At 50.3% G+C, this 13,973-nt stretch overlaps 2 protein-coding genes across 2 annotated transcripts in view; one reads left to right on the forward strand and one right to left on the reverse strand.

Moving 5' to 3' along the window:
- The window catches only part of LOC143692441 (uncharacterized), a 351,032-nt gene that overhangs the window by 153,258 nt on the left and 183,801 nt on the right, over nucleotides 1–13,973 (reverse strand). Inside the window, exon 5 of the mRNA XM_077172674.1 lies at nucleotides 528–537. Within this exon, the coding sequence (XP_077028789.1) occupies nucleotides 528–537 (10 nt within the window). The remainder of the gene's footprint in view (nucleotides 1–527; nucleotides 538–13,973) is intronic.
- LOC143692381 (olfactory receptor 14A16-like) lies at nucleotides 8,780–9,712 on the forward strand. The gene has a single exon (XM_077172616.1). The coding sequence runs from the start codon at nucleotides 8,780–8,782 to the stop codon at nucleotides 9,710–9,712; it is 933 nt and encodes a 310-aa protein (XP_077028731.1).

The raw sequence follows: 13,973 nt of genomic DNA on the forward strand, positions 1-13,973 counted from the left end.
GAGAGCGTGGCTACCAAGTCCCGAGATAAAGGAAGGAGAGAGTGCACACCCGTGTGGATGCCACGGTGCTTTATTTCCCAGGCGGGACCAGTGATGGGTGTCAGAGGAGGACGGCTTAGGGAGGCACTGATAAAGGGAATGAGCGTGACAGGAGGAGACTCAAGGTGACCAATAAACGGAGATCAGGGGAGGAGCGTGGGACACAGCGGGACCAATAAGGATTACATAAGGGAGGGAAGAGCCTCTGGAGGCAAATCATACATTGAGGAAGGGATGATTGACACAGAAGGTTCTCGAAATAAAGAGGGGTGGTTGCAATGATAGACAGGGGAAGTGGGCAGCACCAGGAGGGAGGAAATAAACTTATAAGGGCATAAAGGGAAGGATCAAGGGATCAGTCACCTTGAGGGACAAAGCCATTGGCGGGAAAACAAGGGGTAACCAGCTTAGGGAGAAACCATTATGAGGGAAGTACATGGGGGGAACCGAGGGCCAAACCATATTTCTAACTTATAGAAGGGATAAACAACTTCACAACTGAACTCATATAAACATTTTAAAACACACGACAGCCACAGAGCAGTTAGATCAGTTTCTGGGGCCCAATATGTATACATGGGAGGAAATGCAATCATTAATGATTATGTTGTTCACACCAGAAGAAAGACACATGATCCGAGCGGCTGGGATACAAATATGGGAAAGGGAGCATGTGCAAGGACCTCCTGTGTATCTGAAAATGCCCATAGTGCTCCCCACCAGGGACCACAGCAGCACTGGGGGGAGGCAAGACATGGAGGAATATAGAACATTGATTATAAGAGGCATCAAAGAAGCAGCTCCACTTAACCAAAATGCCCATGAGGCTTTCAATGAGCAGCAAAAGAGCAAAGAAACCCCCACAGAGTGTTTAGAAAGGTTGAGGAAAAGTATAAGGCAGTATTCAGGGGTTGACCCTGACACGGTGGCTGGACAGATCTTACTAAAGATAAATTTTGTCACTCACATCTGGCCAGATAGACAGAGAAAGTTAGAAAAGTTAGATGGTTGGCAAGAAAGGAGGTTCGAAGACCTTTTAAGGGAAGCACAGAAGGTGTATGTAAAAAGGGATGAAGTGAAGGCCAAGGCAAAATCAAATGGTAACTGCCATTAGGGAAGGAAACCAGCATGCAAAGAACAACTCAGGTAAGGGAGGGAGATTCCGAGTGCGGGAGGATAGGTGGAGGGAGGATGCAGGCCCCTGGGCCTCCACACAAAAAGGAGAGTTTAGGAAACAAGGGAACCCAGGACCAGTTTGCTTTTCCTGTAAAGAGAGTGGGCATATAAGAAAGAATTGCCCCCAGAAGGAAAAGGATCTGAGGGTCTATGAGACTGAGCAAAAAGGAGAAGTGGAAGACTAGGGGTATCAGGGGCTCTACCTCCTGGGGACAGAATACCATCAGGAGCCCTTGATAACTTTAAAAATAGATCCCCAGGAGGAAGAATTTGAATTCTTAGTAGGCACAGGGACTGAAAGAACTTGTGTTTGTAGAATCCCAAAGGGGTGCAGAAAGAGTCAAGATACTGAGCAAGTAGTAGGTGCTAAAGGGAAAGGGTTCAAAGCCTCAGTTGTAAAGCAAATAAAGTTTGAAGGAACAAAGAAAATAGGAACCAGGGATGTTCTATTAGTTCCAGATGGAGGGTGAAATTTATTAGGACAGGATTTACAGGTGCAGTTTGACATTGGAGTGCTTCTAGAGTAAGGGAAAATGATAGTTAAGCTTCTCCAATTCAGGGAAGAAGATGAGGAGAAAATTCATGAGATGGTGTGGGCAAAACCAAAAAACCGAGGCAAATTGAACATGAAACCTATAGTAATAAAAATAGTTAATGAAAACCATCCAGTTCGGATAGAACAATATCCACTTTCCCTGGAAGGGAGACAAGGACTGCAGCCACTGATCCAGGACCTACTTGAGGACAGGACCTTAGAATTATGTATGTCCCCCCATAATACACCCATATTACCAGTAAAGAAGTCAGACGGGACTTACAGGCTTGTCCAAGATTTGAGAGAAGTGAACAAAAGAACAGTGAATCCGTACCCCGTAGTGCCTAATCCCTATACACTATTGAGTAATACCCCCCAGCACACCAGTGGTTTAGTGTCATAAACCTAAAAGATGCTTTTTGGGTTGCCCACTGGCAGAGCAAAGTCGGATATATTTACCTTTGAATGGGAGGACCCTGATTCTGGGAGGAAACAACAGCTCTGGTGGACTGGGTTACCCCAAAGGTTTTCCGAATCCCCAAACCTCTTGGGTCAAACCCTAGGAGAAGTACTACAACTCTTCTCCATCAAACCTGAGATAAAGCTCATCCAATATGTAAATTATTTGCTTCTCTCAGGACAGGAAGAAAAAGAAGTTTGGTAATCCACCATAGTGTTGTTAAATTTTCTGGGGGACCAAGGACTTTGGATATTAAAAGAGAAACTTGATTTTGTAGAGAGGGAAGTAAAATACCAAGGACATGTGATTTGTCAAGGGAGCTGGCGGCTGAACCCTGAGAGAATTACAGGGATTGCTTCAGTCCCACCACCAAAAACTAAGAGGGAAGTCAGAAGGTTTTTAGGCCTGTTGGGATATTGCAGGCTATGGATTGAAGGATACATGCAGGCCATCCAGTTCTTGTATGAAAAGTTAGTGGAAGAGATTAGGTGGGGAAAAGACAATGAACAAAAGTTTGAAGCTTTAAAGCAAAAATCAGTCAGTGCACTGGCACAGTCTTCCTGCATTAGACAAACCCTTCTATTGTTTGTGGATGTAGAAAAAGGAATAACACATGGAGTGTTAGCCCAGGACTGGGGAGGATCCAGGAAACCAGTGGCCTATTTATCAAAACTGCTAGACTCTGTCAGCCAGGGGTGGCCAACCTGCATTCAGGCTGTGGCAGTGACTGCCCTACTCATAGCAGAAAGCAAAAAATTAACCTTTTGGGGGAAATTGAAGATATATATCCCAAACTCAGTAAGGAGTATCCTAAGCCAAAATGCTGAGGAATGGCTCACTGATTCCCGACTGCTAATGTATGAAGCCATCTTAATAGATAATGGTTTAGAGCTGATCATGAGTAACCAACTCAACCCTGCCCAATTTTTTTATGGAGAACGAGATGAGGAACTAATACATAATTGCCTAGAGGTTATAAACTATCAAACTAAAGGAAGAGAGGACCTAACAGATCAACCACTCCAAGGTGGAAAACCACTGTAGATCGATGGGTAATAAAGGGGCACAGGGTATCAGGGTACACTACAGTGCATGAAGGGTTGGTGGCCATAGAAAAGGGAAAGTTACCTTCCAACTGGTCAGCCCAAGGTGTGAGTTGTATGCCCTAAAGCAAGCTCTGGAAATATTAGCGTGGAAAAGGGGAAAAAATATATACAGACCAAAAATACACTTTTGGAGTGGTGCATACCTTTGGAAAAATTGGGAGGAGAGGGGACTATTCACTTCAAAGGGAAAGGGACTGATTCATGAAAAAATTGTATTAGAAGAGTTAGAAACCTTACAATTACCAGAGGAAGTAGTGGTGGTATATGTTGAAGGACATCAAAACGGGACCAAGGGAACAATTTAGACAATTTAGAAGCTAAAAATGCAACTGAATCAGGGACAGAAAAACTAATAATAGTATTAACCCCCATGAGAAAAATGCAAAAAGTCCCTGTATTCAGTGGGACAGAAGAGGAAGAACTCCTTAAAATAGGAGCCAAGAAAGATAACAAAGGGAAATGAGCAGATGGAAGGAAATAATAATAAACCCTTTGCCAGGAAAATGCTAGAATGCATACATGGAACAACACATTGGGGTACACAAGCGCTAAGTGATCAATTTCTAAGGAATTGGGGATGCACATGAATTTTCAGAATCGCTAAGCAAGTAACTGAACAGTGTGTAGTATGTCAACAGTGAATAAGAAAATCATGAGGAAAACACCCAGAGGAGGGCAAGAACTGGCCTTATGACCCTTCCAAAACATCCAAGCAGACTTTACTGAGCTTCCCCAGGTACAATTGTGGAAGTTTTTGCCAGTGATAGTAGATCACTTGACTCATTGGGTAGAGGTGGTACCCACTGTGAAAGCCAATGCCAATGTTGGGAGTAAAACACTTCTAGATTCAATTATTCCCCAATATGGGATGGCAAACAGGATTGATTTAGACTGGGGAACTCATTTCACATCAGAGATATTGCAGAAAGTCTTTCAGGCCCTGGCAGTAAAATGGGAATTACACACTCCATGGCATCCACAGAGTTCTGGTCAGGTTGAGAGAATGAATCAAACTCTCTAAAGAGCTCTAGTTAAGCTAATGATTGAAACGCAAATGTCATGGATAAAATGTCTCCCTTTGGCCTTATTAAGAATTAGAACCCAACCCTGGTCAGATCTGGGGCTGTCACCCTATGAAATGATGTTTGGGTTTCCCTTCCTGACCTCACCCCAGAAGGCTGCCACCTATGAGGAAGGGGAAGCCAATGCCAAGAAATAAGTGATGTCTATAGCACAAACCTTAGAAGGGCTAAGACATAAAGGGGCAATTCCTCAAACTACCACCCTGGATTTCAGAATCCATAATATTAATCCTGGGGATTGGGTGATGATTAAGCCATGGAGAGATCAGCCTCTAACTCCTCAGTGGGAAGGTCCCTTTCAGGCACTGCTCACCACCGAATCGGCCGTGTGAGCTGCAGAGCGGGGATGGACTCATGGCAACAGAGTCAAAGGCCCAGGAGAAGAACCCAAAGAGTGGACTATAACATCCAGGCTGGGTGAAACAAGATTGACTCTCAAGCAGAGACTGAGAGACAACCAGAAAAACACCAAGACACCAAAAAGTAGAGTCAAGCTTCCACCAGCCAGCTCGAGAACTGTCTTCCTGTTTTCATGGGTGAGAATTACCAGCATCTGTTGAGGAGAAGTACACAAGGGACTGTAAAAGGTAATGGGACAGCTTCTTCAAGAAAATAAGACAAAGGAAGGAAGGCAAGACCGGGTTGGCCCCTTTGTTTGTTACCAAGAAGGCTCCATAGCCCTGCTGTGGGTAGCAACCCCATGGGCATGGTAAGGTAGGGACAAAAGGCCAGACCAGACCTCTGTAATTCCTCAGTTGTCTTTTAATTCAACAGGGACTGGAGGGCAGGACCGAGTTGGCCTCTGTACTCACCCCTAAGATGCACCAACTATGGGTAGCAGCCACACAGGCACGGTAGATGGGAGTCAAAGCCACACTGGACCTCTGGGATGCCCTTTTGCCCATTCCAAATAAGTGTGTCTAAGGGAAACCTCAGATTTTTTCTCCTGTTCCCACTGTCCTTGCCCACATCAACAGATGCTCATATGACTCATTCAAGAGACAAAGAAAATTTTTTACTTAACTGTTTGAGCAAAATGACTTCTAGAAAAAGAAAAAGGGGGCTTGTTATAGATGCATAATCCTAAGGTTGACTCTCACAATTAAGGGTTGGATATTAAATACAATTTAGGAGAAGTTTTGTAGCTGTATAGTTATCCTTCCCCTCCTCCTTTTTTGGATATATTGCTATCACAGGATGACCTCAATAGTTAGGGCATTTGCGAGAGTCTGCTTGTTACTATGGCAGCACCTGACTGTGGTGTTTGAGTTTGGGTTCTAATTCTGATGTTCACAGGGGTTCTTGGATGAGGGAAGAGATGGGAATGTTGACTCCATGTTTCAGAAGGTTTATTTATTATTTTATGATATATATTACATTAAAACTATACTAAAAGAGTAGAAGAAAAGGTTTCATCAGAAGGCTAGCTAAGCTAAGAATAGAATGGAATGATAACAAAAGCTTCTCTCTCTGACAGAGAGTCCAAGCCAGCTGACCGTGATTGGCCATTAATTAGAAACAACTCTGTGAGACCAATCACAGATCCACCTGTTGCATTCCACAGCAGCAGATAACCATTGTTTACATTTTGTTCCTGAGGCCTCTCAGCTTCTCAGGAGGAAAAATCCTAAGGAAAGGATTTTTCATAAAAGATGTCTGTGACACCTGACCTCCAATCAAGGTGTGAGACAGTGATCTCCACCACTGGACAGTGAAGAAGGAGTCGATTGACAAGACTTTGGGACGGGCCAGAGGTATAAAAGACAGAACATCAATTTTGTAGATGAGCACATCCTGACTCAATTCTTTGATCCCGGTACTGTGTTATTTTCTTTATTAAGTCTTCTGTTATATTGTGATAAGCTCTTAATATTTTAAATTTTTGAAAGTGAAAATTGTTTCTCACATGAGGTTGGGGAATGTGGGGCAAGGTTGTCCACACTGGGTCAACTCTCAAGATAAAACTTGTCTGACGTGGTGAGACCTCCATAGGAGCGGCCCTACATCAATATAAATCACAGAAAGCTGCAATCAGCTCTTCTCTAAAGAGATCAGTAATAAAATACACTCTTGAAAAGAGGATTACATATTTCTTAGAAGCTCTTTTAAATATTTCTCCGTAACAGTAAAAGGAAATCTTCCTGCTGAACTGAACAAGACCAGAGGGAAATCAAGGCAGAGCCATGGTTTGTCACGACTTGCTTGATCCTAATGAGCCCCGTGGTGCATTTGGAGCTCAGCCCTTGAACCTCGGGGCCTGAGAGGAGATTGCACAAACCTTTCCAGGAGTCAAAGTCCGAAGAAACACCCCAAAGTGTCTCAAAGCATGAATGGGTCCCACTAAGGTCCATCCCATCACAGGATCCTCATGGACTCCTTGGAGGGCAGAATTGGAGGCCAGGATTGACCAAAAACCTCTCAGAGATTCAGAGTGGAAAGGAAAATCCAAAGTACCTTAAAAACCTTGAGTATCTCAAAGTATTAATGAGCGCCACTGAGTGTCAGTACAAAGCTCTCAAGGGACTCATTAAAGCAGATAATTGGGGCCATGATTGCACAAACCTCTCACAGAGTCTGTAACAAAAATGAAAGCACCAAGTTCCTTAAAATAACTGAGTACCTTGAAGCATTAATGACCCCACTGAGTCTCCTTACTGACAAAGCCTCTCCAGGGACTAATTACAGCAGATAATTGGTGCCTTGATTGCACAAACCTCTCAGAGACTCCAAGGCAAAAGCCAAAGCCAAAGTCCTTTGAAAAACCTGCAGTCCCTGCAGGGAGCATGAAGGAGCCCCCAGGGCCATTGCTGAGCAAGGCTCCCCAGGGACTCCTTGCAGCAGATCCTTGAGGCCACTGGGATGTGGGCTAGGGGGGGATGCTGAGGGCAGCACAAGGGGCTGACAGTGCCCAGCCTGGCTGGGGCTGTGCCAGGAGGCCCCAGGGCCTCAGGACAAGGTGTCTCCTCCCAGCCCTTGCTGGCACAGACCCTGCTGTGCCCCAGGGCACCAAGACTTGGCTTCTCTTTGTCCCCACCTGTCATCACTGCCTGCAGTTCTCTGCTCTGCCTGGGGCCTGGGGACACTTGCTCAGTCGTGTCCCTCACTGGGACACATTAAAAGTCCAAGAAACTTTGGAGTTGGCTTCTGCCTTGGAGTTCTGGAGAGGTTTCTTCAGCTCCCTCTCAGGGCCTGATGTTCAGGGCCTGAGCACAAAGCCCCAGAGGTTGATTAAAGTCCTTGTGCTGTGTCGGTGCTGCTGAGCTGGGCTGGGCTCCTGGCACAGAGGCAGCTCCTGCTCACCAAGAAGAGCTTCAAAAGCACATTTCTCTTGATGAGCAGCTCTTCTGCCAGCCCAGCAGGGCTGGGGCACTGCCTGCAGCCAGCGTGGGCACAGCACAGAGGAACAGAGAGCTTCAATCAGTCAGGGCTGGGAAGGGGCTGAGAAGTGCCTGGGGCACAATCACTGCCAGCCCTTGGCACAGGAACCTCTGGCTGCAGGACAGTGCAGCTGCAGCTCCTGGAGCCATCTCCTGCAGCTGGAACATGCCAATGCCTGCAGAGCCTGTGAGTACATTCTCTGCTTGTCTCTTGTGCAGAGCAGCCAGGGGTGCCCAGGGCTGTCCTGCAGAGCAGGGTCCTGCAGCCCAGGGCGCTGTGCTGGGGCAGGGACTCTGCTGCCTGCCAGGGACAGCTCTCAGCCAGCCCTGGCAGCTGCTTCCAGCACTGGGGGACAAGATCTGGCTGGGAGGAGACAGCTGGTGAGGCTTGGAAGTGTTCTCCTTGTGTGGGGGGGATGCTGCATTGTTCAGGACTGCTCCCAGCATGGCATTTAACTCCAGAACATTTCCAGGTAGATTATACAGGGAGCACAGCAAGGCAGGGACTGTATAAAAATGGATATTCTGCTTTTTTAATCAACTGCTCTGGGTTGGAATTTGCACATAGATATTCATCTTTCAGGTCAGGCTAAGAAAAATAAAAAAATTCTCACTGATCTGAATAAACCAGGCAGCAACAACAATCACCACAGGACCCCTTAGAGGCAGCATCAGTGTTGCTTTTCCAGCCTCCTCAGGGTTGCTCTGACGTTGCCATCAGAGCCTGCAGAGCCAGAGCTGCCCCTGGGCAGTGCCTGAGCTGGGAGGGCTCTGCAGGGCAGAGCTGAGCCCCCAGGACTGGGCTGGGCTCTTGCAGCACTGTCAGGGCCCAGCCCTGGGTACAGGGAAGCAGCTGCTGGCAGGGACAGCTCCAGGCAGCAGAGCCCTGGGCAGGCAGTGGGGGGAAAGTGCCCCCAGCCTGTGCTGGGATATTTCAAGTCCTCTCCACACCCAACTATTCCATGATTACTTTTCTTACAGATCCCCATGTGCAGCCCCAGCAAATGTCCAACAGCAGCTGCATCAGGCACTTCCTCCTGCTGGCATTGGCAGACACGCGGCAGCTGCAGCTCCTGCACTTCTGCCTCTTGCTGGGCATCTCCCTGGCTGCCCTCCTGGGCAACGGCCTCATCATCAGCGCCGTAGCCTGCGGCCACCACCTGCACACGCCCATGTTCTTCTTCCTGCTCAACCTGGCCCTCGCTGACCTGGGCTCCATCTGCACCACTGTCCCCAAAGCCATGCACAATTCCCTCTGGGACACCAGCAACATCTCCTACACTGGATGTGCTGCTCAGCTCTTTTTCTTTACGTTCTTCATCTCAGCAGAGTATTTCCTCCTGACCATCATGTGCTACGACCGCTACGTGTCCATCTGCAAACCCCTGCACTACGGGACCCTCCTGGGCAGCAGAGCTTGTGCCCACATGGCAGCAGCTGCCTGGGCCAGTGCCTTTCTCAATGCTCTCATGCACACAGCCAATACATTTTCCCTGCCCCTGTGCCATGGCAATGCCCTGGGCCAGTTCTTCTGTGAAATCCCACAGATCCTCAATCTCTCCTGTGCCAAATCCTCTCTCAGAGAACTTGGGCTTCTTACTGTTAGTGTGTGCTTATCATTTGGTTGTTTTGTGTTCATTGTTTTCTCCTATGTGCAGATCTTCAGGGCTGTGCTGAGGATCCCCTCTGAGCAGGGATGGCACAAAACCTTTTCCACCTGCCTCCCTCACCTGGCTGTGGTGTCCCTGTTCCTCAGCACTGGTATATTTTACTACCTGAAGCCCCCCTCCATGTCCTCCCCATCCCTGGATCTGGCCCTGTCAGTTCTGTACTCAGTGGTGCCTCCAGCCCTGAACCCCCTCATCTACAGCCTGAGGAACCAGGAGCTCAAGGCTGCAGTGTGGAGACTGATGACTGGATGGTTTCAGAAACATTAAACTGTTGGCCAATTTCTGCAAATCACTTGTAATAAAAGTTATCTTTGATCCTTCTTATTCGTTTAATTTTGAAGGTTCTTTTCCTTTGTTTTAGTATTTTCATATTGTCAACAAAGAAATGTCAATCTTTTTGCCATTTCTCATTTTGTTTCTCTCCACCTTCCCTGTGGCCACAGACTGTGTAAAAGAGGGGCTGTGCTCTTGGTGGCTTTAAAGGAACTAAAGGATGTCCCAGCAGAGTTTTCTGCAGAGATGCCCTTTTGTTGCCTTCTCTGGAGCTGCAGCAGCAATGTCTGTGTGCAGAGCTGGGGCAGATCAGTGCTGGCCCAGCAGCTGTGCCCAGCAGCAGCAGCAGCAGCAGCACTTGGTGTTGCCAGTGCTGCTGCCGTGGGCCTGCCCCGCTGCCCTGGTGGCCCTGGTGTTGCTGCAGGGCCTGAGTGCTCTCGGGGCCGGGCACAGCCCTGGGGGTGGCAGTGCCGGGGCTGCAGCAGGGACAGGCCATGGGCACTGCTGGGGCAGCGCTGACGCCTCAGGCCAGGCCCTGGGGGCTCCAGGCTCCTTGCCCAGGCTCTCTCAAGAACACGGCCAGGCCAATGCTCAGCACAGAAACCCCCGTCAGCAGCCCCAGGCTGGCCGTGGGCAGGCTGGGGGCAAACAGCATGGCTGGGGCTCTGCAAGGGCCCTGGGGCAGATGGGAAGGAGCAGCAGAGCAGGGGCTGATCCATGCCCAGTGCGCTGCACAGCCCAGGGCAGCGTCCCAGAGCGTCCTCATGCAGCTGCCAACAACTCTCCCCTCTCTGCAGCCCTGGCCTCTCCCCCAGCTCACACAGGTGCCCCATCCTTGCAGGCACAGACACGGCAGCACTGCCTCAGCAGCCCCTGTTTGCATTGCACACAGCAGGGCCAGCACCCCCATGCTGTTGCTGTGGGGACATGAACCTGAGGGAGCACAAATGCCAGCAGCCCCTGGGGCCAGCAAGGCCTGGGGAACACCAGGGAAACCACTCGGCTTTGTCCTGGCCTCTGCACTCAGCCAGAAAGTTTGTTCCCATCAGCTGGGAGTTTCCTGTGCCACTGCAGACGCTGTTGCTCAGAGCCAGGGCTGCCTGGCAGCCACCCACAAACTGCCCTGAGCATTTCCTTTGCTTCACATTGTTTTCTTTACTCTTCCCTTGCACAAATTTCTTCCTCTTGCCCACCCCAGGGGGCCCAGAACTGGACGCAGCACTTGAGGTGCTGCCAAACCTGTGCCCAGCGCAGGGGAAGAATCCCTGCCCTGCTCCTGCTGGCCACACCAGTCCTGATCCAGGCCAGGAGCCATTGGCCTTCTTGCCCACCTGGGCACACTGCTGCCTCATGTCCAGCCTGCTGTCCATCAGTCCCTGCAGGTCCCTTTCTGCCAGGCTGCTCTGCAGCCACTCTGTCCCCAGCCTGTAGTGCTTCAGGGGTTGTTGTGGCCAAAGTGCAGGACCCGGCACTGGGACTTGTTAAACCTCACCTTGTTGGGTTTGGGCCCTGGATCCAGCCTGTCCAGGGCGCTGTGCAGAGCCCTCCTACCCTCCAGCAGATCAACACTCCCAGACAACTTGGTGTTACCATGGTTTCTTGATACCCTAAAGTGTCACGATCGTCTCCATGACTCCATGAGGCCTCCCAGTGTCACAATGTCCCTTTGGTTCCATGGGATCCCTTGGTGCCATAAAGTCCCTTGTATCCTTGGGCCCTGCAGTGTCACAATGGATCCTTGGTTCCATGAGGTCTGGCAGTGCAGCATTGCTCTCCTTGGTTCCACAGTGTCACAATGGCCTCTTGGTCCCAAGAGCCACCACGGTGTCAAACATGTTTCCTTCATTCCATGAGTCCCTGAGGAGCAGCCCTGGCCCCTTGGTTCCATGGGGCCCTGCAGTGTCACTATGGCCCCATCATGACACCAAGTCCTACTCTGTCACAATGCTCTGCATGGTTCCACAAGGCCCCACAGGGTCACAGTGGCCTCTGTGGTTCCATGAGGCCTCAGAGTGCCACAATGAATTCCTTGGTGCTGCAGTGTCACAATGGAGCCCTGGTGACACAAGATCCTGCAGTGTCACCAGGGACCCTTGGTTCCTTGGGGCACCACAGTGTCATAATTGTTCCCTCAGTTCCCAGAGTCCTTACAATGGAGCAATGGCTCCTTGATTCCATTGTCCCCAGGCTCTCCCAAGGCTCTCCTTGGTTCCACAGTGTCATAATGCTCTGCATGGTTCCACAAGGTCCTGCAGGGTCACAGTGGCCTCTGTGGTTCCACCAGGACCCAGACTGTCACCATGGACTCCTTGCTTGCATCCAGCCCCACAGTGTCACCATGGCCCCTTGGCTCTGTGCTGCCATGTCGTACACAGTGTCACCATGGTCCTCTTAGTGCCACCAGGCCCTGCAGTGTCACAATGGCCCCTTGCTTCCCCAGGGCCCTGCAGTGTCACAATCATCACAGAATCAACCAGGCTGGAAATGACCTTGGAGAGCATCAAGTCCAGCCTGGGACCCAACACCACCTTGTCACCCAGACCATGGCACTGAGTCCCACATCCAGTCTTTCCTTAAACACTTTCAGAGATGGTGACTCACCCACCTCCCTGGCAGCCCATTCCAATGCCCAATCACCCTTTGTGTGAAGAATATTTCCAATGTCCACCCTAAATGTCCCCTGGTGCAGCTGAAGGCTGTGTCCTCTTGTCCTGTCACTGTTCCCTGGGAAAAGAGCCCAACCCCCACCTGGCTGCACCCTCCTGTCAAGGAGTTGTAGAGAGTGATGAGGTCTCCCCTGAGCCTCCTCTTCTCCAGGATAAACAACTCCAGCTCCCTCAGGCACTGCTCCTCACAGGACTTGTGCTCCAGACCCTTCACCAGCCTTGTTGCCCTTCTCTGGACACACTCCAGCCCCTCCATGTCCTTCCTAAAATGGGGGTCCCAGAACTGGACACAGCACTCGAGGTGCTGCCCAACCAGTGCTGAGCACAGGGGAAGAATCACTGCCCTGCTCCTGCTGGCCACACCATTCCTGATCCATAGGAGTGCCAGGGGTTGAATGGGGGAAATGGTGGGGTGGGGGTAGGGACAGAGTCTGATTGATTGTCAGCCATGGATGGTCTTGATTTTCATATCTGTTCAGACTGGATTATGAGGTGCTAGAGGTCAATATCAATTGGACATTGCTGCAATCAAATTATAAACAGGAAAAGAAAACCGGACAAAACAGTTGTCTCTGTTTTTTTTTTTTTCCAGTACAGCAGATTCACTTTAAATACACTTCTGAAGTCTGACTAAATTAACCACAGAAAAATTGAACACCTTAATTATTCCTAACAGCTTGTCTTGTTTGGTTTTTTTGAACAAATATTTTTGATCCTTTTTCACTGAATTCCTGAACTGCAGGGCTCAAGAAAGAAGACTCTGAAGTATAAAAATTCATGATCAGACACCTCCAAGTGGCTGAGGATCCATCCCCATGAGAGCAGCAATGAACAGAAATGGGCACAGCTTTGTGGCTGCCCCAGCTTTGGCATGGGCCCTGGGCCTGGAGCAGGAGCAGCTCTTGAGCGCCCCAAGGCCGGGGCTCTTGTGCTGCCCTGGGCAGATGGGATGGCAGCAGGGGCTGCAGGGCTCTCAGCACCTCAGGCTGAGGGGAGCAGGGCAGCCAGGGAGCCTCCTTTGGCCCTGGACCAGCACCTTCCCCCATGGCTGGGGCTGAGTCCTGCGGCAGCTGCAGCTGCTGCTGTGGCCTTGGCAGGGGCTGAGGCCGTGGGGCCAGTGGCCAGAGCAGCCTGGGCTGAGCAGAGCTGTGGGGCCAGAGCCGGCTGGGCTGGGCTGGGCTCAGAGAGGCCCTTGGTGCTGCCCAGAGCTCAGGGCAGCTGGCAGAGCTTGCAGGGAGCTGGGCTGGGCTCCGAGAGCCTGGCCCAGAAACCATCAGTGTCCATCTCAGCCTGGCTGAGCGTGCAGGGGCAGGACTCAGGCCAGGCCTTGTGGGGCAGGGCCAGCGCCTGTGCAAGGCATTGCAAACAGGCAAGTGGCCAGAGAGGAGGCTGCTCTGTGCCCTTGGTGGCATGGACAGAGCAGGGAGGGGGCCCAGGACATTTGTCAGCGCCAGCCTCTGTGCCCATGCGTTGGCAGCCCTGGCTGCTGAGCCCAGCTTTGGCCTGGGCTGAGTTTGGCTGTGGCCCAGCTCCATCCTCCTGCGGGGCGCAGGGCCTGTTCCCGGCCATGGCCAGCCCTGGCTGCCTCT

This window comes from Agelaius phoeniceus (genome assembly GCF_051311805.1).
Source record: "Agelaius phoeniceus isolate bAgePho1 chromosome W unlocalized genomic scaffold, bAgePho1.hap1 SUPER_W_unloc_1, whole genome shotgun sequence".
Lineage (NCBI taxonomy): Eukaryota > Metazoa > Chordata > Aves > Passeriformes > Icteridae > Agelaius > Agelaius phoeniceus.